We start from the raw sequence: 23,528 nt of genomic DNA, 5'->3' as shown, positions 1-23,528 counted from the left end.
AATATACGTGCCGTGGTGAAACAATATCTTATAATTATCAACGGATATAATATAACATAGTGTACCTCAAACACTAATTGTCAAATCTAAGAGTTGTGATGAAACATCTAACCACTCAAAGGTTGAAATTCTAATTTATTGTTGGTTGGAGTTTCCTATTTTAATGACACACACCACAATCTACATTATGAATTTATGATGTACATTTTGGCCTACTTTTCTGAGCAAATAAATCCAATAAATTAATTTGACAACCAGCTAGCACACATTCCTAAAGTATGTAAAAGAAGCAACGTACTGTAATCTTAGCCACCAGCTCATGCCTATTCAGATTTGGAATACCACTACTTGCGACTCCTCATGCCTATTAGATTTGCAATACCTTCCCGATCGTAGTTATGGGCAATCGAACTGCGATTCTCCCTACCAAGTTCAGCGTCATTCATCGTTGAACCAACTAACGATTGGTACCCGATCCTGTAAAATTTATTTATTCATTAATTTTCTACCATAAAATATGTAAAATATAATTAAAAAAATCAAATTAAATGTTTAGTGGATAAGATCATTTTTTTTGACAGCTAGTGGATAAGATGGTAGTTTATTAAGATATTTAAAAAATAAAAATATTGAGAAATCAAATTTTTAAAAATTTGATTTTTTTTAATGAAGATTTTTAATTATTTTTTTGCAATTCAGTTTCAGGTCTCGCGTTAAATTTGTTGGGTTGCGTTGCGTCACATCAGTGTTTAGCCATTATTCTTAACAATTTCATATATAAATATATTCTTAAAATATTAAACATAAATATAAATTTTAGATATAAATATAAACTCTTGAGGTCTTTCCTGCATTAGATTGTGGCACTATTCCCTCACCTTAAATGTTAGTTTTTCCAAAATATATATATATATATATATATATATATATATATATATATATATATATATATATATATATATATATATATATATATATATATATATAATCATTATTCTCAATAATTTTAACTGTATATCCCTACCAACCGAACTAAAATCATCGAAATAATAAACTACTTTTTTTATGTCCAATTAGCCTAGTGGCTAAAATTTCATTTTTTATGGTGAAATAGTGGGAGTGCCGATGTTCTATCCCCGATCCTACATTTTACATACAATGTCCTAACCAACTGAGCTATACTCACGGACATAAACCACTTTTTTTATTTGTCAAGTAGCATAGTGACTAGAAATTTCACCCTTAAGATGAATAAGTGACATGATCAGGGTTCAAACTCCAATCCTATGTATATGTACTGCAATGTCCTTGCCAATTAAATTAAGCTCACGTATCATAAACCACTTATTTTATTACTTTTTTTTTTTTGGATAAAAACTTATTTTATTACGTAGAAAAATTCCTAAGAAAAATATGACATAATCCCAGCCATCCCATAGAAAAATTCCTATTGCTATATGTGAGAATATAAACATCTTTATAAACTTTGAGATGTTCTCTAATCCTAGCATCACCTACCTACTTCCTATAATAATTTCCCATTAATTAATGAATTATGACATTAACATAAAGTTTTTAGTACCATTATTTTAGTAGTAGTTACATGTGATCTGAAAATTCTCAACAAACTTTAGATTAATACTCCCATAACCACCCATCTCCATCTTCATTACAACCCCATACATAGGACACTATATTACATAATAACATAACCACTCTTCTTCTTCTCTTCTCTCTGTCAAACCAAAAAAAAAATAAAAAAATAATGGAAAACAAATGGCGAAAACTCAAACTCGCTCTCGGCTTCAATTCATGTCTTCATCTTCCTAAAACAACCGATCAAATTCCTCCTTCTTCCTCCTCCGTAACTAACTTCTCCGATCGCCTTTCAAATTCCTCCGATGTTTCCGTTCACCGTTCTTCCACTCCGACACCGACTTCCTCCACTCTCCGTCTCTCCTCATCCTCTTCCTCCTCCTCCTCCAAGGTTCGTATTCTCACAACACAATGCTATCTATTTATGCTTCAGATTCATCATTTTAGGTTTTCACTAATTTTAGGTTAATTTCATTTTTTTTAATGATAATGATGAATTGATGACGTAATGTACATGATTATTGTTTATTAGGTTGTAATCACGGATTAATTTTAGTATTTTTGTATTGGTGTATTGTATCAACTAGGTATATAGTAGTGGATTTGGATACATAAGAGTGTGATGTGATGTGTTTGGTTTGTTATTCATTTTCATGGCGGTGGTGGAAATGTCACTTTCATCACCATTACTGTATGTTGTACCTTTTAATGACTAGTGACTTTAGCTTATAGGAAAAAGTGGTTGTGTTCTAGTACTGTAATTGTTAATTTTCTTGCATTTCATTTTGATTTTCAGGAGGTTCTTTTCTTCTTTTTGTATTTTTTAATCTAATTGTTTCTGCTTTTTTGTTAATTTGCTAAGTTTTATTAATTCCATAGACTTAGAGTAAAAAAATACACCTTTTAACCTTTGATTGTCAAATGTGAAAATTCCAGCTGCAAATAATTAAAAAGTTTGCATTTTGATATGTGGTTTTGTTGGATATGTAAAAGTAATCATGAGTTGAATGGAATGTAATGGGATGAAATATTAGTATAATGAAATGTGATGTGATACAGCGGAACAGAACAGATCGGAATGGGATAAACTTTGCCCATTAGAATGGAGAAAAAGACTTGATGTATTCCATTTCATTAAATTCCATTCTTTTGATTTTGTAGAAGAGTGAGTGAAGGAATCATCTTTGATTTCTCCTTCTTTTGATGATATTTATTAATTTATTTATTGAATTTATCGAAAGTTTCAAAATTTTCAATTAATATTAGAGTTGCGTATCACCTTTACTTTTCTGAAATTGGTGGGCTGGTTGTTGTTAGTTTTTCCTTGATGTCCTCACTATGTTTGACCACCTAACGCTGACTTTTTTCTTTTTTTGAATAAACTTAATTAATTACTTAAGTTGTAGATTTGTAAGGGAATCCTATAGTTGTCGTGATTAGGCATGTAAATAGTGATTGGCGTTTTTGGTAAAGTTAGCATTCTATCTCATCTTCTTATGCACTAGTTTTTGTGGTGGACCTGCAACAAGACAAGAGGGGGGGGGGGTCACTGTTGGACAAAATAATCTAATAGTGACTTTTGTATTTATCCGCGGATACTTTCTTTTTTGTATTTATCCATGGATGGATACTTAATTGCTCAGCTTCACGGATTTTGAAACAAATGATACAGTATCATACAAAAAATTGACATTTTTAATATTTAAAAAAACTTAATATGTCTTGAAATAATTAATAATTAAACTGATTTAAGAAACTATTTTTGAATATTAAATTGGTTTCTTTTGTTTTTCTTCTTTTAAAAGCTTGGTGCCTTGGTTAATGTAGATGGTGGATTGGTTGGATTGATGTTCTCTATCCATGAAGTCATGTGTGACATCTTCATATTTTGTTACCGGTTTTTGTATGATGATTATTATAAATGTTAGAAAATGCTGAATGATACAATACGTTTTTTAAACATTTACAAATGAAAAAAAAAATTGATGTGTTTTATTATATGATGTTTGTTTACTGTATAAGATTTGCTCCCGTCCTCCCTTTTTCAATTATGATCAGCCATTAAGCTTTTTTTAATTTTATTCCATCTTAGTTTGTGGGTACAAAGTTTGTACAGTTTTGGCAAATGTCTACAAGGAAACTTTATGATAAAATTTTATTTATTCTGTACATCAGTTGTCCTTAACGTTTGCACTTTGTGTTGTATTTTCCTCACATTTTTCTTCTTATTTTACATTTGCAGGGAGTGTGTGCAATATGCTTGAACACAATGAAACCAGGGCAGCGGCAGGCCATTTTTACTGCAGAATGTTCTCACGCTTTCCATTTCCAATGCATCACATCCAATGTAAGATACGGGAATCAGATTTGCCCTGTTTGCAGAGCAAAATGGAAAGAAGTTCCTTTTCAGACTACTGCATCTAATGCCTCCAATGAAATCTCTCGACCAAGAGGTGACACCTGGGGAGGTATACTGCGGAGAATTTCTTCCTCACGACAAAATGGTACAGTTCGGCAGAGTTCGTCACGTCATAATATAACAGAACAAGCTCTCTTTGATGATGATGATGAAATCTTGGTGGATCAACAAACTTCAATTACTCACCATGTTAATGATGTTGATCATAGCATAGGAAATAAAATGGAGATCACAACATATCCTGAAGTTTCAGCTGTTCCAAAATCAGACTCTCATGATAACTTTACTGTATTGGTTCATCTTAAGGCTCCTCCTCATTCCAAAACACAAAACAGTGACAGGAGCAACGTTGAATCTTCACTCGAGACCTCTCGTGCTCCAATTGATCTTGTCACAGTTCTTGACATAAGTGGTAGCATGACAGGTTCAAAGATTGCATTACTAAAACGAGCAATGAGTTTTGTCATACAGAATCTAAGTTCCTCAGATCGTCTTTCTATCATTGTGTTCTCCTCAACAGCCCGTCGCATCTTCCCTCTACGACGGATGAATGATGCTGCACAACAGCAGGCATTGCGTGCAGTTAACTCTTTAGTTCCAAATGGTGGAACGGATATTGCTGAAGGATTGAAGAAAGGGGTCAGGGTGTTTGTTGACCGTCGGTGGAAGAATCCAGTGGGAGGCATCATGTTACTAACTGATGGACAGGATACCCATAATATTTGTGCCACGGCTCCTATTGGAGAAGGTTACCGATCACTTGTCCCGAACTCCATTCATCGTAATAATAGTCAAGGTTTGAAAATACCAGTGCATGCATTTGGTTTCGGTGTTGATCATGATGCTGATTTGATGAATTCCATCTCTGAGATTTCTGGAGGCACATTTTCCTTTATCGAAGCTGAAAACGTGATTCAGGATGCATTCGCTCAGTGTATTGGGGGACTATTGAGTGTGGTGGTTCAAGACCTACATGTAGAAGTTCGGTGTGCTCAGTCCCGTTTGCAACTTAGTTCAGTAAAAGCAGGAAGTTACCAAAGTACATTAACTAACAATGCAAGAATGGCTTCTATACAGGTAGGAGATTTGTATGCTGAAGAAGAAAGAGATTTTTTAGTGACTCTCAATGTTCCAGTTGAGAAATCTAGTGATGAGATGTCATTGTTGATAGTTACATGTCTTTATAGTGACCCCATCACAAAAATCGAGGGTTTGGATGTAACAAGTGAAGTGAAGATTCAGAGACCTAATGTTGTTATTGATCCAGTTGTATCAATAGAAGTAGATAGACAAAGGAATAGACTTCAAGCTACTGAGGCAATGGCTGAGGCTAGAGTCAAAGCAGAACGTGGTGATTTTACTACTGCAATTTCTGTCCTTGAAAGATGTCATAGGGGATTATCTGAAACTATTTCTGCTCAAGCTGGCGATCTGTTATGTGTTTCTCTTTCTGCTGAACTAAAGGAGATGCAAGAGAGAATGGCAACTCGACGAGTTTATGAAGAATCTGGAAGAGCTTATGTATTATCAGGGTTGAGCTCTCATTTATTGCAAAGAGCAACTGCAAGAGGTGATTCAACCGACTCCACCAGCTTTGTCCGTGCATACCAAACTCCTTCCATGGCTGAAATGGTTTCACGTTCCCAAACCTTTGTTATGAGTACTCCACAATCTGAAAATATTCTACGACCTACTAAATCCTTTAACGGCCGGCAGAAAAGAAAATAATAATGGCAATTTTACAGTTCTGTAGAGATTTAATTCTCTTCTTTTATATTTTAAAGTTAGATAGGTAGCAGGAAGGAAAAGAAATGATTTTAGACTTTCTAAATTGTAAATGCTCAATGAGATATTCTTCTGATTCTTTTTCATTAGTAGCGCTCTTCCTTATGCTTTTTACTTTTTTTAACTTTGTACCTTTGGGTTGGCTGGTTTTACCAATAAAATAGTCTTTTGTTTCAGGTGATTGTTCCAGCTGCATACATACTTATATGAATGTATGTACTTTTATTAGTTGATTCAATATAAAAAACAGTTATGGATTCTAATTCAATACAATTATAGCAAAACACTCATTTTAACATGGCATGATTGCTTTGTCATATTTTTAAGTGTATGTCATTGCTATTGACACACTTATTATTGCACAATTTATTATTTTAGCGTCTCCTATTGTTCCTTTTGGGTCAGTGGACGTGCTTTGAGCACAGTATCCACCGGGTTTGAGAATTGAAGTTCTTGTATCACTTCTTTTGTTTCCTTCTCATTTTACACACACTTCACTGAAAATTCTTCACATTTTCAACTTTTAATGCTTGCTGCTGCACCTAGAATTTGAAATTACCAGCAAGTATGCAGGGTGTTTTTTGTAATTGACAAAAAAGCACAATTTACTGCCAATTTAACAAAACTGGAAGGTGTTAAAGGGTCGGTCCCATTCAGCAAGCAAAGTGACTGCTTTCAGAAAGGTGGTATGAGTGGTAAACTTGATTGATCATTTCCTCTTTTGTGTAACTGAGGTTTTTAAAGGATATATACTTGTTATATAAAGTTGATTGCTATAGGTTGCCATTGCCTGTTTAGCCATGCCAGTTCTTCTCCAAATTGTTTTCTTATCTGTTAACCAACATTGATGTTTAAGGAATTCATATCTTACTTCCATTTTGTGAAAGTGAAAGAAAGGGTATGCTATCTGTACGTGGTTAAAACAGGTTGGTGAAGATGACTTCCCTCCCATTACTCTTAATTTTCACTGTTTTTCCGTTTTATTTTACTTCAGTTAATTGAACTAGTTACTTGATACTTCTTTCCAAAACAAGGAAAACCAGTAAAACAAAATTAGCTTTTGCATTCTCAGAGATGCTAATCATTCCGCTCTCTTGTAATTCTCACTGCTTGTGCTAAAACAACTTCAAACTTGTACCATTTCTAGACAATTTCAGTGTAACTCCTCACTGTCAAGAGTTTGCAGAGGGAGACAAGGATGTGCTCTTTTGGTAGTTGTTAATTTCATTATCCCATTCTTAGGCTTTGGATATTATGGAAGCTGATTCTCAACCAGTCCATAAAGGAAGTTCTGCACTTCTACCAGCTCACTACCTATATTCATTGTCTAATGTGACCAACCATCAAAGCATTTGAATGTACGTGTCCTCCTTCTATTGAACCTTATATGTTTAAACTCATCACACTGTCACTTGAGGATTATGTTAGTTTAAGGGTCCATTCATCAGTGTTCGTAGGCTAAGTATTCATTTTTTCCTTCCTACCCTCTTTCCTTATTTACATACACAAGTCACAAAGTTGTGGTCAGACAAAAAGAATTCCTATCTCCTTATTCAATATGAAATGATTGGCACTCATTTTTTTTAATGCTACATAGGGATAAATGAAACTGAAACCTGAAGGTGCTACTACTGTTTCTGGATTACTTCTCTGCAGTTTTTCTTTGTTTTGTTAGCTAGTTCATATATTTGTTTCTGAAAATGATGAGTGGATCAAGGAGAATTTGAAGACTTATTCTGCCCCCATTAATAGGTTAACCAATATCCCACCTTCTCTTCTTTTTTCTCTCTTTCTGTCAGTTATGAATCTATGATCTTTACTACTGACGATAAGGATACATTTTTTGTTTCCTTTTGTTTCTGCATCATGTTAAAGAGCTCATATATACTGTTGAAGTTTTTCATATACACTTCCATAGTTTGATTTCTCCAGCATCTATACACTGTCAAATGATATGGATTTATGGTAGTATTTATTTTAAAGATTAAAACTTGTGTTGCTTTTGTATATTCATAATTTAAACATATTGAAGCCATCAATAGGTCAAATCTCTCTCCATCTCTCTCTCTCTCTCCCCATGCCTCTCTCTTCAAGACAAGATATAGCTGCTTACACGGCGCTTGCCATCTATCTTCTCATGAATTTATCATGGAGAAATCACCTAAGAGATGTGTTTTTTTTTCACAACGTCGGAAAATTACTTCCCTTAGATTCATGTAGAGCTAAATGTTCATTTTCTCTCCTTTCTATGTAGTGTATGTGTTGGAATAAATGAAGCACCAACTCAAAGTTTCTGTTGCTCTTGTTATTAGCTTGCTATGGTTTCAGCACTCACTTTGTGGTTAGTACCACAATCGATAATTCATTTTGTATTTGGCTTTCCAACTTTCATATGTAAGATACCTTGTTTATTAGTACTGATCCTTAGACGCTTGACTGCTAAAAGTGAAATAAATAAATAAAAAATGCTATAGATTTTGATTTGTTGTTGGGCATCCTTTGAACACTTTACTCCTTCATTTTTAAGTCAAAAGGGGTTCTGTTTTACATGTTTCTCCTCAGTCATGTGTATAATCCAAATTAGCCATAACACTCACTTTTACTTTTTTCTTATTGTTTTACCAGCAAATGAACCTTCTGATTCTGATCTAAACAAGTGGAAATGTAGATGTTCTTTCCGAGTTGACCAGAAAAACTCTATTTCTAATTGTTCGAAGTCATGTGATTGCCATTCAGGTATACTAGTAATTCTTTTTTGGCATGAAGACCATGAACTTTGTGCTGATAAATTTACCTCTTCCTGTTTATTGTGCTTAAGGTAGGAATGTCACAAGTGTTCATCATTTTTAGGTGAATACTGTGATCACATGGTGAATACTGTTGTGTTTTCTGCTTTACTCTTCTTTTTTATCTTTTCATGTATACGCTGAAGAGACTGCATCCATATGGACATGCATATGTGATTCAAATGGCTTTCCTGAAGTGGCAGCAGGAAGCCATAATCCTAATTGCTTTATTGCCTGCAACTGCATCTGGGGTATTTTTCCTTTTTTCCCTGTTTTACCATCTTAAAAGTTCACTAGCTGATTCTTCCCAAAAAAGTGTTATGGACTGATCTAATTCAGCTATGTTTATGCATGGAATAGAAATGTGTATGTATACAAGACTATGTATATGGATATTCTTAGTTGAGTTGTTTTAAAATAGATTTTTTTCTTTCTAAAACAGTGTTTTGTCACAGTGAAAGTGTTCATATGACCACATTAAGACTATATAGGTGGAGTGGAGAAGATTCCTAAGCAAAGATAAAAAAATACGACATTTTTTCGTTACAAACCACTTCTTACTGTGAAGAATGATTTTCTTTTCAACTTATTTGTGACTTATTGATGATGACATAACCCCCTATATTCTTGGAAAAAATCAATGGCCTCTTCTAAGATCAAATTACTAATTTTAAGATTTTGAGTGTCCTGCAGGAACTGCTAAGATGTCACTGGGTTCAAAGACACACATTTCGAGCAAGATTGTAATAACCATTATAGTAATGTGTGTTACATGCACAACTATTGCAGTTCTAGCCTCAGTTCTATGTTATGTCCGCCGAAGGAAGAGGCATCATCCTATTCAATCACCAATGATCTCGTCATCAGATAAGGAAACAAGTTATAGTGGTCCCAGCAACTTCATTAGTCAGAGGACTTCTTTTGTGCCAGATATAAAAGGCATTATTGATTCTCCTATAAGTCATATTACAAGTAAGAAGGATTTTGAGTTATCTATCTCTATTTTATTAGTTAAAACATATTTGGTTCAATCTGTTGGATATTATACGCAAACTCCAAAGTTCTTCAGCTACATTGCCATTATTTTTTGTTCTTATTTACCTTTTTCTGTTTTTTTCTTTAGGATGCTTTCAAAATGCCTCTATCTTGTTTGGGAATCAAAGAGAAACATTTCATGGAAATATTATTCAGTTTTCATTTGCTGAACTGGAAAATGCCACTGAAAACTTTAAAGCTTCCAACCTTATTGGACTAGGTGGAAGTAGTTATGTATACCGTGGTCGACTGGAAAATGGTAGTAATGTGGCAGTAAAGAGACTTAAAAATCAAGGAGGGCCTGAAGCCGACACTGAATTTTTTACAGAGGTTGTACTTAATCTTAACAATATTCAGTTATCTTTGGTTAATCATGCTATGTAATAATGTTCCTCAGTATCTACATAAAAACATATGAGCCTGGACTAATTTTTTCTTTCGTTCGAAGCATTCATTTTAGTTAACACATTTTTGTTTGTTCAGATTGAACTATGGTCTAGACTTCATCATTGTCATCTGGTGCCATTGATTGGATACTGCTCAGAATTAAAAGGAAAAACCGTTCAGAGGTTACTAGTGTTTGATTACATGAGTAACGGAAATTTGAGGGACCGTTTAGATGGAATTTTCGGAAAAAATATGGATTGGTCTACTCGAGTTACAATTGCATTAGGAGCTGCAAGGGGTTTGGAGTATCTTCATGAAGCAGCTGCTCCTAGAATTCTCCACAGAGATGTCAAATCAACAAACATTCTTCTTGATAAAAATTGGCAAGCAAAAGTACGACTCTTGGTTGTTCTCTAGGGTTCCAACAAATTAAATTTTTATTGGTTATTAACTGTATTTTATAATTTTTACTGTCGAGTTCCTTATGCAAATAAGCACAAGTGTTCTTTCACAAACTTTCTAACTAATCATTTCGCAGATAACTGATCTTGGTTTGGCTAAAGACTTAAGATCTGGTGACCTCACCAGTTGCTCAGATTCTTCTCAGAGAATGAAGGGGACATTTGGTTATTTTGCACCTGAGTATGCAATTGTTGGGAGAGCCTCTATTGAGTCTGATGTCTTCAGTTTCGGCGTGGTTCTTCTCGAGCTTATCAGTGGTCGCCAACCAATCCTTAAATCTGCAGGCAAAGAAGAAAGCCTTGTTGTATGGGTATTGTAAATCAACTAATTCTTTATTATATTTCATTTGGTTCTCATTTGGAGGATTGTCTAGGCCCACAATTTGGTGCGTTGACTATGACAAAGTTTTTCCAAGAGAAGGGATCTTTGTATAATAACTCAGTCCTATGAAGCACTGACAATCTCACATGGATACCAGACACAACACACTAACACTGATATGTCGAACACCGATAATAATTTGAACAAATAGAATAACTGAATGTAACCACGTGTGTTGGTGTTGTGTCGGATATCAAACATGCCTTCAATGTGAATTGTCAATGATACATAGGCTCAGACATCCTAAATTCTATTTTTGTTAATGTATCTCATTTTCCATTTATAATCCTGAACTTAGATGAATGAATTACTAGTATAATAGGTTTATTGATAATTACCTACTTCAGTTTGAACTTAGCATTTAGCTTGTTTAACGTGTTCTTCTAAGAGATTATGGACACTCACTATATTGATATAGCTTGCCAAACTTGTTCTGTTTTAGGCTACTCCTCGGTTATATGACAGTAGGCGAGTAATTACAGAGTTGGCTGATCCAAAATTGAAAGGAAACTTCCCAGAAGATGAGGTGTATATAATGGCAAACCTAGCAAAGGAGTGCTTACTATTGGATCCTGATACTAGACCAACTATGAGTGAAGTTGTTCTAATTCTTTCAAGTATTTCCCGAACCAAATCTAGAAGGAGAAGATACATTCAATTGTGCCTTTTTCAGGTGAACACATTTGCCGAGGTGTGCTTCGTTATTAACTACAGTATTCTAGTTTGATCAAATGCTTTCACTGATTCCTATACATATCTTTCAAGACTTGGTGTCCTAAGTTCTTAACTGCAGTATTCTAGTTTGATCAAATATTTTCAGTGATTCCTTTACAAATCTCCCTAAACATGCGGTAATTTTGGAAATTAAAAGTAACAAGAAGAAATAAAAATGTGGCATCCTCAGTTTTTAACTGCAGTATTATAGTTTTAGTAAAAAAAAACTGCAGTATTATAGTTTGATTAATTGTTTTCATGGATTCATGTTCTATTGCATGAAAATAAAGCCATATCCTCACCTTTTTCTATCTTGTGATATAAAGGAACCAGATAATGCAGAGAAGCAAAGACAAGCTTCATGGAGAAGATTTCCACCTCCTAATTCATTACCACGAGGTACTGACTACAATCTCCGTGTTGAAAATGAAGATAAAGATGTAGATACAATTTCAACAGAGTATATGAAGAGTTTGATCCTCTTTACTTCAAAAGGTGAGAGCTGGCGTGCATTAGAAGAGGAAATGGTAGACCTATCGGAACCTCGGTTGGAATCGTTTTTCCCTTGATAACATACACATTCCGTTATGTATTGGTACTACTATAACTCTGTAGCATTTACTACTTTGATATTTTATAGTGTTGTTTTTTTAGATAAACAGAAATATATTTGTTGCGTTCTACTTGCTGTATAGAAAAAACATACTTGATTCCGGCTCTACTTTATTTGGAAAAGAATCGGATGTGATACATGTAAAAAATCATTGTAAATTTGCAAATATATGTACAGATAGAAATGTCACATGAAATCGTATATTGTATTGTATATCTACTACATCTTCTATCCTAAGAAAATGAATGTTTATTAGCAAGTACCTTTTTATTGTTCGCTTAATAAGGTTTATGTGTTAGTTGGGGTGGAATTTGTGGCATTAAGTTATCAGCCTTTGAATGGTAGATGAAAGGTTTGACTTGTAGAAAGGAAGTTATTCAACTTTTACATATTTATTGAGTGGTAGAACTGTCGAAGCAACCATTGTAACTTGTAAGTAACTGATGGATCCGCCGCCGCCTCCTCCACCTCCTCTTCCTCCTCCTCCAAGCACACCATTGTTAGGTCCAGCTCCCCCGGGTGGAGGATTCTTGGATTATTGGTAAGCCACTTCTTTTTCTCGAGTTCTGCAGTCGTATATTTTTACATAAACATGTTTTTGATATGCGGAATATTGCAAATATTTTCCTATTAAACCAAGTAATGTGAGGAAAAAAAGAAGATGAAGTTAATTGACTATGTATTTCTTCTCATGGTTTTATGTCTTCCAGCTTATGGTTTCTATGCTGCTGTGGTCTAATTAGTTGCTGCTTTCCTCCACTCTACGAACCAGGACCTCCTCCTCCTCTTTAATGCTTGCTGCATTGTTCTGTTAAAACCTTTTAAATATTTAAGTATTTTCTAATCACTGCAAGGTAACTAGAGAAAAATAGTGATAAGTAACCTTTCCTATGCATCAATATTATTACTTGTTTGTAGCAGTTGTAACCTTGATCATTTGTGACAGGGTTTTAATCATTTGATTTGATGCATGTAACTTGTGCTATTCTAATGAGAAAATGACTTGATTGTTGTTTGTATACAAACCTTGTGGCTTTGATTTTCTACCTTATGGTTGTATTTTCTACCTTATATTTGATTATAAGAAAATGTGAGAATAAATTTAATAAATCATTAATATAATTTTTTTTACCTTTGATAAAATAAGAAGACTTAAGTAGATCTTACATTAGGTTAAAGAGATAAATAATGGCAAGATTATAAAAAGTTATATTGTCTACCTAAAATTTGTGTCTCCAAATAATCAAGATAGAAAACTTTAACATTGATTTTTTTTTTCTTTCTCGTAAACAAACAAGAGAAAAATGATGTATTCCTCCTATTTTATATCTTCACCTAACTTTCCTCCTTCCATTTTCTTTAGACACATAGAGAAAAACTATAGAGATAAACAAATTTAAAGTGTAATTTGGAAATTATGTAGAGAAAGTTTATAAAGAGATTGGATAGTTGTCTAAAAATATACTAGTGAATTGGTTTTTCTAATCTTCATTTTCTCTTCTTTTTTACTTTCCTATGTATTTCCTTCATCAACCAAACAAATAAAATTAAGAGTTTAATGAACATGCGCCGTCAGTGTAATTTAATTTTACACGGACAACCAATTAGAATGATTCAATCTTCCATGTCATATAAAAAAAGTGGGGTTAAGTGGGGTAACGTGGCGGAAAACATGATTGTGATTGGTTGGTGGTGTAAAATTATTTTACAATTTCGGTGCATATTCCTTCTTCTCTAAAATTAAATAAGAACAAAGTTATTGATTGCGCAGCTAAATTTTTTAAAACACATTGCGCGCACATGTATGTTGTGGTATTCTGTCAAAAAAAAAAACACTATGTTGTGGTATACTGGTATGTCTAATTGAAATAATGAAAATCATCTTTAAAAGCATGTAATATTTTACGACATGCAACTGAGTTAAAATTATCTTCACTTTTTATAAATAAAAAATGGAAGACTCTATTTATTTATTTTTTTTGACTTAATGGAAGACTCTATTTGAATAGATATAAACACAAAAAATAAATAATAGATTTCACTATTATTAATATTAATTTTTTAAAATATTTTTTATCAATCTCTCTTAAAAAAAATCTCAATTTCTTTTTAAAAAATAGATGAACTCTCACCCAATCAACTAGAATCTGACAGTAATTTTTTTTTTTATTTCTTTTGTCAATCTGACAGTAGTTGTTTATTTAGGTTTTTTTTTGTGACAAGTTGTTTATTAATTTAGGTTTATCCATGTATGAAATGAAGATGCAGTTCAGTTAGGACACACACTCGTGCATCAAAACTGATGCTCATGTCATGAAGTCTTTGGGATGGGTCCTTTTTTATGATGGATCCAGTCTGTACTTGAGTTGACAATTTCTAGATCGGAAGGTACAACCATCCATCACACATATCTTTCATTTAATTCTACCACAAGCCATGCTTCCTAGCTCAACCTGCCTTTACATAGTTTGTTTGTACTCTTAGGCTTTATCGCGGTCCGATAATCAAAGAAGTTCGGTCGAGAAATAAATAACATCTGGAAAAAAAATAGTTTTATTTAAAAATTAAACTCGAATTCGTTAACCACTTGAAAATTACTTTTTTTACCCCTTGTGAATTTCCATGTTATATTGTATAGAGTTTAGCAATAACTAATCTCCTTCAGAGAACATGTAGCATGTGAGATACAAGAGGAGAATCGTTTCTCACTAACTATTTTGCGTAGTTTTTTTTTCTCACACTTTCTTTTTAACATACGAAACGGACCTTTAAATATTTTTTTCACTTTTTATGCTAATACATCATTCATCATTGGATAGTTAAACCAAAAAAATTCATCATTGATAGTTTATTTGTACTCTACTGTACGTAGTGCATGCATATAATTAATGGATTTAAATACTCCTACATTGAAATAGCGACAAAGGAAATTAAAAAACTCATGTATTGCACTCCAATTCTGACCTCACACTATTATATATCACATTAATTCTTGAAATAGGATATAACTTATCTTTAATTATTTGTTGACAATAAGGATATAGATTATAGGGTTAAATATGTTTTTGGTCATATAGTTTTACAGAATTTTCGTTTTAGTCCCTGAAATTTCTTCACTCAAGGTTTTTAGTCCATACTTTTCATTCAACACGTGCATATCATTCGAAATTTAAATTTTTTTTCTTTCGGTCATGTTTAGTACATTATATGAATCTTTGTTACAAAAGTTTAATTTTTTAAAACAAGAGATGAATTAAACATAAATTTTTAGTTTTTTGCACATAAAAATTCATAAATAATTTATCTTATGTTAAAAAAAGCTAAATTTTTATCGGAGATGTTCTTATAATATTATAAACATGAATATAAAAGATCATTCAAAAATGTGAAAGTATACAATAGTTTGATTAAAAGTAAGGACTAAAAACTGAGTGAAAAAACTTCAGAAGTTAAAAAGTGTGAAAACAAACTTCAAATACTAAAACAAAAATTCTGTAAAACAAAACAATAATTTTTATAAACAAAACTAAATATATTTTTTAATTTTTTTTTACAAAAACAATAATTTTTATACATAGTGATAAGAAAATATTAGTAACAAATTACAAAGTATTAATTAATAACTATTACTAAGTATACGGTAAAAAAAACTATCACTAAGTATTATTATAAATTAAAATTATGTTACTTACTTGGGTGCCGAGTAGATTCTTACTTGGCGCGCTCCTAACCCACGAACCTCGCTCCTAACTCACGACCTCCGATGACCACGAGAATTTGCTAATAAAAATTGTAAACAACAAATATTAGAACATATACATTTAAATAACAAAGTAAAAATTTTAACTTTAAAAACACTTACCACTTTTTGGATGGAGATATGAAAATGACATTACTTTTTTAAAAATACACAAACTGTTAAAATTTTTCTTTATTAAAAATAATTTTTTAAATATTTCGTTTTTAGAAATAAGAATATAAATATACTGTTTTTTTGAAAAAAAAAATACTTATTTTAAAAAAAATATTACTGTTTTCGAAATAAACAAAATTAAATATATATTTTTAATTTTTTTTTACAAAAACAATAATTTTTATACTTAGTGATAAGAAAATATTAGTAACAAATTACAAAGTATTAATTAATAACTATTACTAAGTATACGGTAAAAAAAAAACTATCACTAAGTAGTATAAATTAAAATTACGTTACTTACTTGGGTGCCGAGTAGATTCTTACTTGGCGCGCTCCTAACCCACGAACTCCGCTCCTAACCCACGACCACGAGAATAAGACTTGCTAATAAAAATGGTAAACAACAAATATTAGAACATATACATTTAAATAACAAAGCAAAAATTTTAACTTTGTAAAAATAAAACACAAACACTTACCACTTTTTGGATGAAAATATGAGAGTTAAAAGTATGAAATTTAAGAGAGAAGTTAGAGAAAATTTAGAGAGAGAATGGAAATGTAAAAATGAAGTGAAGTGTAGAATGGATTTGTTGAAGAATTATAAATAAGAGAAGTGAATTAATTATTAGTAAAGTGACCGTTGCTCGTTGATTCAAAATTCAAACATACATTACTGACGGCCTGCAGCCATCGTTAATTATTTGCAGGCTTTTGCATTACTGACGGCCTGTAGCCGCCACAAATGCACAACGGTCAGTTCATTACTGACGGCCTATAGCCGCCACAAACATCTAACACGTTTTCTTGCATTACTGGCGGCCCCTAGCCGCCAATAATGTCCAGTCTGACTTTTTTCGTTCTTCAAGGAGGGATAAATGCATTACTGACGGATTTTAGCCTTCAATAACCCACAAATGCATTACTGAGGGCTAAAAGCCCTCAATAAGTTTGGTCAGTAATATTATGTTTTCTTGTAGTGAACATATTTAACCCTAAATTATATGGTACATATAAATAGCTAACCAACATGTTTGTGCATAGTAATAGTATAGTACCCAAGACATACATGCACCACAAATTCACAATATTAATAAGTTTATATGGATACCATGCATTGGCATTGGCATTGAGTAATGAATTGAATGATGAATCCCATGCTAGATGTGTAATGTTGCACCGACTCTCTCAACCCACGACAAGAAAACAAGGTGGAACTTGACGTTGACGGGAGATTAATTAATCATCTCCATAATGCTAGCTACTCACTCCAAACTTTAGGTACATTTTTTAACTATTTCTTTTGTCCAATTTGAAATGAAGAGACCAAGTGTGTGTTTATTATACATTTTGACACATATTTTCTTACATAATATATATACAAGAGAAAAACAAGAAAAGAAAAGAAGAAGATGAAGAGAAAAAATATTACCAAACTACCATATGTGTATGTATTGTGTGTGTCAAAATATCATTCCTCTTATATACTATTTATAAAAAAAAACTGTGATTTCAATATAGTATATAATAATTTTGAGATGTTTCTGAAAAAGATAGAAATCATATTTCTCGTTGATGAATACTCCCTCCGGTCCTTATTATAAGAAACACTTTGACAAAATCACACAGACCAAGAAAGGTAAATTTTCTCATTAATGATTCTAACATTTTATGTTATATTCCAAAACTAACCTTTGACTAGCATGAGAAATAAGTCTCTCTAATTAATGCACTAGTATTATAATGAATTATTTGATTGTATTTAATAAGGGTACAAATGGAATTGTGTCAAAGTGTTTCTTATAAAAAGGACCAAATAAAAATTCCAAAGTGTTTCTTATAAAAAGGACCGGAGGGAGTAAATATCTCTAAATTATGAAGGGAGTATCTCTCACTTTTTTTTTTTTTTTTTTATATTTGCAACTAATCATAAATAATCTTTTATACTATTTTATATATATTACTTTTTAATGTAATTTTAAGGTTAAATTGGACAATTGGTCTCTTAACTTATTTATTAGTTTCATATTGATCATTTAACTAATTAACGTTACAAATTGGTCTCTTAACTAATTAACAATACAAATTGATCAATTAACTTTAATTATGTTTGTCATATTAATCATTTTTATTAGTTTTTGTCAAAAAATGTTAACTTTATCTCTAGTCTAAGAAAGATGTATGAACTCATAATCATATTTTCTATCACGCCTAACAATATTATCGATAAATAAAACATTTAGGCTTGCCAAGTTGATGGGAAAATGAGCTGGAGGTGTGATGTGAGTGAGTAAGAAAGAAGTAACACGTGTCAAGATTCCATGGCAGCGTATCTAACGCATGTAGTCAACTCCTCCTCGGATCGATCATTCGCAACATTATTATTAAATTGTCGTCAATATAATGTTACTAATAACAAAGAAATAACCATGTTCTAACTCTTTGCTCTTTCCAACCAACCAATTTGGTTGAATCGAAGTGAAAATGGAAACTAAACTAACAAAAACACATCTGTATCTGTATGTATGTATGTATGTATGTATGTATGTATGGCCCCTACTTACCTGCCGAACAAAACTCTCTTCACTTATTAATAAATATTTCCACTAGCTAGGAGGGAGAGGGAGATATATATATATACATATACACATGTTGATGTTACAACCATAATCATACATAATACTGCATTTAATTCATATATCCATATATTCTTCGATCCCACGCAACTACGATCGGGAGATAGCTGAAACCACTTGATGTTAGAGTTGACCTTCGAGCCAGATTAAATATTGTTAAACCAAATATTTTTTGTAAATTATTCAAGTTCGAATTCAAAATCCCTTTTTGTGCGCAAGTCTAAGTGGTGATTGTAATTTCATCTAAAGACAAAAAAAATGTAGAAAAAAAATTTAGATTAATCAAACACAAAAGCTAGGATATATTTTAGTTGGATGTGTATAAGCGTGTGTGTATCAATAATTTAAATCATATGTCCAATATCAAAGTTACCAAAAAACAAATAATTGGCATATTTAGCAATATCCCTTTTTTTTTTGTGTTCATATAGGCTAGCTAGCTGTTAATTATGTCTTTAATTTTCATTATATTTTGATATTCCAATTTCCTTCTTTGTTTTTGTTTGAACCTTTTATGATTATATAAATAAACGCGTATTCCTTTTCTATTTAGTTTTTAAAATCTTGGTTTGATATTATTCCCCATTTTTAAGGGGAGTGTGACATGATATTTATAAGAATATGAATCAATGAATTAATGAATATACTATTAATAGTACTCTTCAATTCATAATTCATTTCTCACTTTTTCAATAGTCTCCAACTAGTTTCTATAGTTCATAGGTGTAGAGGGTAAGTTGCTTGCAGCAGAGGGAAATGCTTTGGAATCTATCTCACTTTAATTGCTGCTCCTTCCCTTTGGTAAGAAACCAATTTTTTTTGTTTTTTTTTTGTATTCTTCTTTATATATATGATGCTCTTGCTCATTTACACTTTCTTGTTGCAACTAGTGCACCAATATGCTTTTACACGCCTTAGCGCGTTACCATCGTTGATGTAACATCAACGATTGTGGCCACAGTATAGTGACATTAAACGCCTTAGCGCGTTACCATCGTTGATTTACATATGATTGAGTTTAAGGATATCTTGAGTTTATATTTTTAGGATTTGGATCATCTGCAACGGTTGCACGTTGCATCGTGCAGTCGCTGCAGAGGACTCGCTTGTTAAAACCTCAACATTCTTTAGTCACTGGCTTAACATGATTGAATTTAACCAAATTTTTCTTGTGATACAGATTCATAGTTTTCATTGCAGAGAAATTTGATCCTATTGGAAAATCAGTATGGGATTTGATAATCCAAGATCTGAGAGGTTCGAAGATGATTCCGATACATCAAAAAATCCTACAACAAATGGAGTTAAGGTTAAATACCACATTTATGGAACACAAATACCAAAACCAAGTTCAAAAAAGGCTCAAAAGAATGCTACAAGGAACAAGTTTTTGAAAACAAGAGTATTATCAAGAGTATTCTCAGAAGACTATGAAAGAGTAAAAAAAAGAGTATTAGTATTAGATCCTAGGGGACAAATCATACAACGTTGGAACAAGATATTTTTAGTAGCATGTTTAGTTTCTTTGTTTGTAGATCCACTGTTCTTTTATTTACCAGTGGTTAGAGAGGAAGTTTGCATTGATATTGGAAAGAAACTTGAAGTTGTTCTTACAATTGTTAGATCAGTTGGAGATTTGTTTTACATGATTCAAATTTTTACGAAGTTTCGTACCGCCTATGTTGCTCCTTCTTCAAAGGTTTTTGGTAGAGGAGAACTTGTTCTTACTTATTCTAAGATTGCTGTTAGGTACTTCAGCAAAGGTTTTTGGTTAGACTTTATTGCTGCATTGCCTCTTCCTCAGGTATCTATGAATCTGTTCATTTCGAGAACAAATTTATTACTCAATTGTACCTTTAATTACAAAAGGGTTACATTGTTTTTAATCGCCGTTTTAGTTCTTGAATGTGTCGAATGCGGTCACTGTAGTGCTTAATGTTCATTAAATGTGTATCTCGTTGGTTAGTTTGGTCGTCGGATGTGTCTTTCATTAGTCAATTCAGTCTGTCAAAATACTAATAGAAGGATATTTTTGAAACTTTGATACATTTAGGAACTACGGTGACACTGCGACACGAATTTACGGACCAAAATGACTATTTACTCTAAGCGATATGGTGTGTATTAACATGCTAAATATATGTGTTATTCTGTTATTGCAGGTGTTGATTTGGATTATTATACCAACACTTAGGGGTTCAACCATGAGAAATACCAAAAATGTCCTTAGATTTTTCATCATTTTCCAATATATTCCAAGGCTGTATTTGATTTTTCCACTTTCATCACAAATTGTAAAAGCTACAGGAGTTGTGACAGAAACAGCTTGGGCAGGTGCTGCTTACAACCTCATGCTTTACATGTTGGCCAGCCATGTAAGTAAACACTTATATAATAAGAGCTTAATTAAGTTGTTTATCCAAACTGCATAAAAACTAGAATGTGGAATGAGTTTTTTATCATATACACCATTTAAATATGACAGAAAAGTCATCACAGAAATGTGATGCAGAAAAATTGCAATACCATTTAGAAACTTACTCGTGCTTTTATATTCTGAATAGATTTTAGGAGCTTGCTGGTACCTTCTATCAATTGAACGTCAAGAAGCATGTTGGAGAAGTGTATGCAATATGGAGAAACCAAATTGTCAATATGGATTCTTTGATTGCCACAGGGTTAAAGATGCTCTCAGGATCAAATGGTTTATAGCTAGTAATGTCACAAATTTATGTTCGCCAAATGCCGGTTTTTATCAGTTTGGTATATATGCTGACGCCGTGACTTCTCAAGTTACATCCTCTCCATTCTTCAATAAGTACTTCTTTTGTCTCTGGTGGGGCTTAAGGAATCTCAGGCAAGTATATAGATTTTTTTCTACCTTGTTATATCATATGATATGAAACAAACATTAAGAATTAGATATTTTCCATTGCTCTTTTATCTACCTTCTCAAGTATTAATGAATTTCGGATTCGAGGGTGCAGTTCTTTGGGACAAGGCCTGCTTACTAGCACTTTTATTGGAGAAATAATGGTTGCCATTGTTGTGGCAACCCTTGGATTGGTTCTTTTTGCATTGTTGATTGGTAATATGCAGGTAAGCAAGGTTAATCACTCTTGGTTCAATAGAAAAGTGTTTCTCATGTTGGATGCGATATGACCTGAAAATGTGTTTTTTGTTTTTTGCAGACATACCTTCAATCGATAACTGTTCGCCTAGAAGAGTGGAGAGTGAAAAGAACTGATACAGAACAATGGATGCATCATAGACAATTACCTTCTGAACTAAGAGAGTCTATTCGTAAATATAACCAATATAAATGGGTGGCTACACGAGGAGTAGAAGAAGAAGATCTTCTCAAAGGACTTCCATTGGATCTTAGGAGAGACATCAAACGCCATCTTTGTCTTGAACTAGTTCGAGGAGTAAGTCACAAGACACAAGTTTTTATTCATTACATAGTTTTTAATTGCAGCCAAGACTAGGTCTCAATCTTTGATATTCCATAGAAATCACGCCAAATTTGGCTAATGCAACCTCAATCACGGTCGTGAAAATATCAGAAACCTTGATATCGGAGTCCATATCACAGTGAGATATCGTTTTTAAAAGTATTGGAACAATTTGTAAAGAGTAACTTCTCGTACAAGTTAAAACTAGCTTCTGAATCTCAATTTTTTCGATAAGTTCTCAAGTTTAACTTTCCTAAAACAGTTGAATTTGAAACTATCCACTCACTGATTCTTATAACAGGTTCCTTTGTTTGATCAAATGGATGAGAGGATGTTAGACGCAATATGCGAAAGACTAAAGCCTGCATTATGCACCGAAGGCACTTACCTTGTTCGTGAAGGCGATCCAGTAAATGAAATGCTATTCATAATTAGAGGCCATCTTGATTCTTACACCACAAATGGAGGCCGAGCTGGATTCTTCAACTCGTGTCGTATTGGTCCAGGCGATTTCTGTGGCGAAGAACTATTAACATGGGCATTGGATCCAAGACCAAGTGTAATACTCCCTTCTTCAACAAGAACAGTTAAAGCTATCTCAGAAGTAGAAGCATTTGCACTCATAGCTGAAGATCTTAAGTTTGTTGCATCTCAATTTAGAAGATTACATAGTAAACAACTTAGACATAAATTCAGATTTTATTCACACCAATGGAGAACTTGGGCTGCTTGTTTTATTCAAGCTGCATGGAGAAGGCACAAGAAAAGGAAAGAAGCTGCTGAATTAAGGGCTAAGGAGAATCTTGTGGCAGCTTCAGAGGCTGAAACAACAACAAAATATGGGACAGGTTTTGTTGTTTATGGAAAAAATGTTGCAAGGAGTACTAGGAAAGGTGTTAATATCCATTCAGGGACAAATTCTGGGGTAGTTAGGTCTTTGCAGAAGCCAACTGAACCTGATTTTTATGATGAATAATAATCAATGTACATGGTTATCTTATAGTGTCTTAATTGTGTAATTTGTTTGTTTTGGATCATTTTGTTCATATAAATTAGAGATTATAGAGATAGGAATTCTTGTAACAAGTTGAACAACTATGTTTAATTATTGTTATGTCTATACTCCTTTGAATACAAGTGCTGCTTTTACACTATAGCGTGTGTGACCATCATTGATGTTACAAACAACGATTGTGCCCACAATATAGTGACATTAGACGCCTTAGCGCGTTACCATATTGTTGATTTCTTAGAATCTTGAGAAGGAAGAGCTCAGTAAGTATCAGAATTCAAAGAAGATGAAGAAAAGAAATTACCAATCTCATTTAAGGAGGGGGAATCAG

The 23,528-nt window shown here is 32.8% G+C and overlaps 3 protein-coding genes across 3 annotated transcripts; all 3 read left to right on the top strand.

Moving 5' to 3' along the window:
• The first annotated feature begins 1,404 nt into the window (after positions 1-1,404).
• Positions 1,405-5,976, top strand: LOC123896848 (E3 ubiquitin-protein ligase WAV3-like). Its single transcript, XM_045947255.1, has 2 exons — positions 1,405-1,987; positions 3,839-5,976. The coding sequence occupies exons 1-2, from the start codon at positions 1,766-1,768 to the stop codon at positions 5,741-5,743; spliced, it is 2,127 nt and encodes a 708-aa protein (XP_045803211.1). The 5' UTR covers positions 1,405-1,765; the 3' UTR covers positions 5,744-5,976.
• Positions 5,977-8,071: 2,095 nt separating this feature from the next.
• On the top strand, positions 8,072-13,219 carry LOC123896623 (receptor-like serine/threonine-protein kinase NCRK). Its single transcript, XM_045946992.1, has 10 exons — positions 8,072-8,141; positions 8,426-8,536; positions 8,733-8,837; positions 9,280-9,558; positions 9,710-9,951; positions 10,105-10,401; positions 10,547-10,780; positions 11,294-11,542; positions 11,892-12,719; positions 12,889-13,219. The coding sequence occupies exons 1-9, from the start codon at positions 8,072-8,074 to the stop codon at positions 12,132-12,134; spliced, it is 1,830 nt and encodes a 609-aa protein (XP_045802948.1). The 3' UTR covers positions 12,135-12,719; positions 12,889-13,219.
• A 5,491-nt stretch (positions 13,220-18,710) lies between these two features.
• Positions 18,711-23,322, top strand: LOC123896847 (protein CNGC15c). Its single transcript, XM_045947254.1, has 7 exons — positions 18,711-19,531; positions 19,911-20,534; positions 20,893-21,105; positions 21,295-21,587; positions 21,718-21,829; positions 21,922-22,158; positions 22,487-23,322. Exons 2-7 carry the CDS (start codon positions 19,959-19,961, stop codon positions 23,159-23,161), a joined length of 2,106 nt encoding a protein of 701 aa, XP_045803210.1. The 5' UTR covers positions 18,711-19,531; positions 19,911-19,958; the 3' UTR covers positions 23,162-23,322.
• Positions 23,323-23,528: the final 206 nt, after the last annotated feature.

The sequence above is a fragment of the Trifolium pratense genome, linkage group LG7 (genome assembly GCF_020283565.1).
Source record: "Trifolium pratense cultivar HEN17-A07 linkage group LG7, ARS_RC_1.1, whole genome shotgun sequence".
Classification (NCBI taxonomy): Eukaryota; Viridiplantae; Streptophyta; class Magnoliopsida; order Fabales; family Fabaceae; genus Trifolium; species Trifolium pratense.
This window is presented reverse-complemented; position numbering and strand designations above follow the sequence as displayed.

What these genes read in the sequence shown, in the direction of transcription:
- LOC123896623 (XM_045946992.1), top strand. Translation starts at nt 8,072, where the DNA reads ATGAAGCACCAACTCAAAGTTTCTGTTGCTCTTGTTATTAGCTTGCTA. An exon ending in TGCCTGCAACTGCATCTGGG is followed by an intron (nt 8,838 to 9,279) that starts GTATTTTTCCTT and finishes AGTGTCCTGCAG; the next exon opens with GAACTGCTAAGATGTCACTG. An exon ending in ACACTGAATTTTTTACAGAG is followed by an intron (nt 9,952 to 10,104) that starts GTTGTACTTAAT and finishes TTGTTTGTTCAG; the next exon opens with ATTGAACTATGGTCTAGACT.
- LOC123896848 (XM_045947255.1), top strand. Translation starts at nt 1,766, where the DNA reads ATGGAAAACAAATGGCGAAAACTCAAACTCGCTCTCGGCTTCAATTCA. An exon ending in CTTCCTCCTCCTCCTCCAAG is followed by an intron (nt 1,988 to 3,838) that starts GTTCGTATTCTC and finishes TTACATTTGCAG; the next exon opens with GGAGTGTGTGCAATATGCTT.
- LOC123896847 (XM_045947254.1), top strand. Translation starts at nt 19,959, where the DNA reads ATGGGATTTGATAATCCAAGATCTGAGAGGTTCGAAGATGATTCCGAT. An exon ending in TTTACATGTTGGCCAGCCAT is followed by an intron (nt 21,106 to 21,294) that starts GTAAGTAAACAC and finishes TATTCTGAATAG; the next exon opens with ATTTTAGGAGCTTGCTGGTA. An exon ending in GTCTTGAACTAGTTCGAGGA is followed by an intron (nt 22,159 to 22,486) that starts GTAAGTCACAAG and finishes TTCTTATAACAG; the next exon opens with GTTCCTTTGTTTGATCAAAT.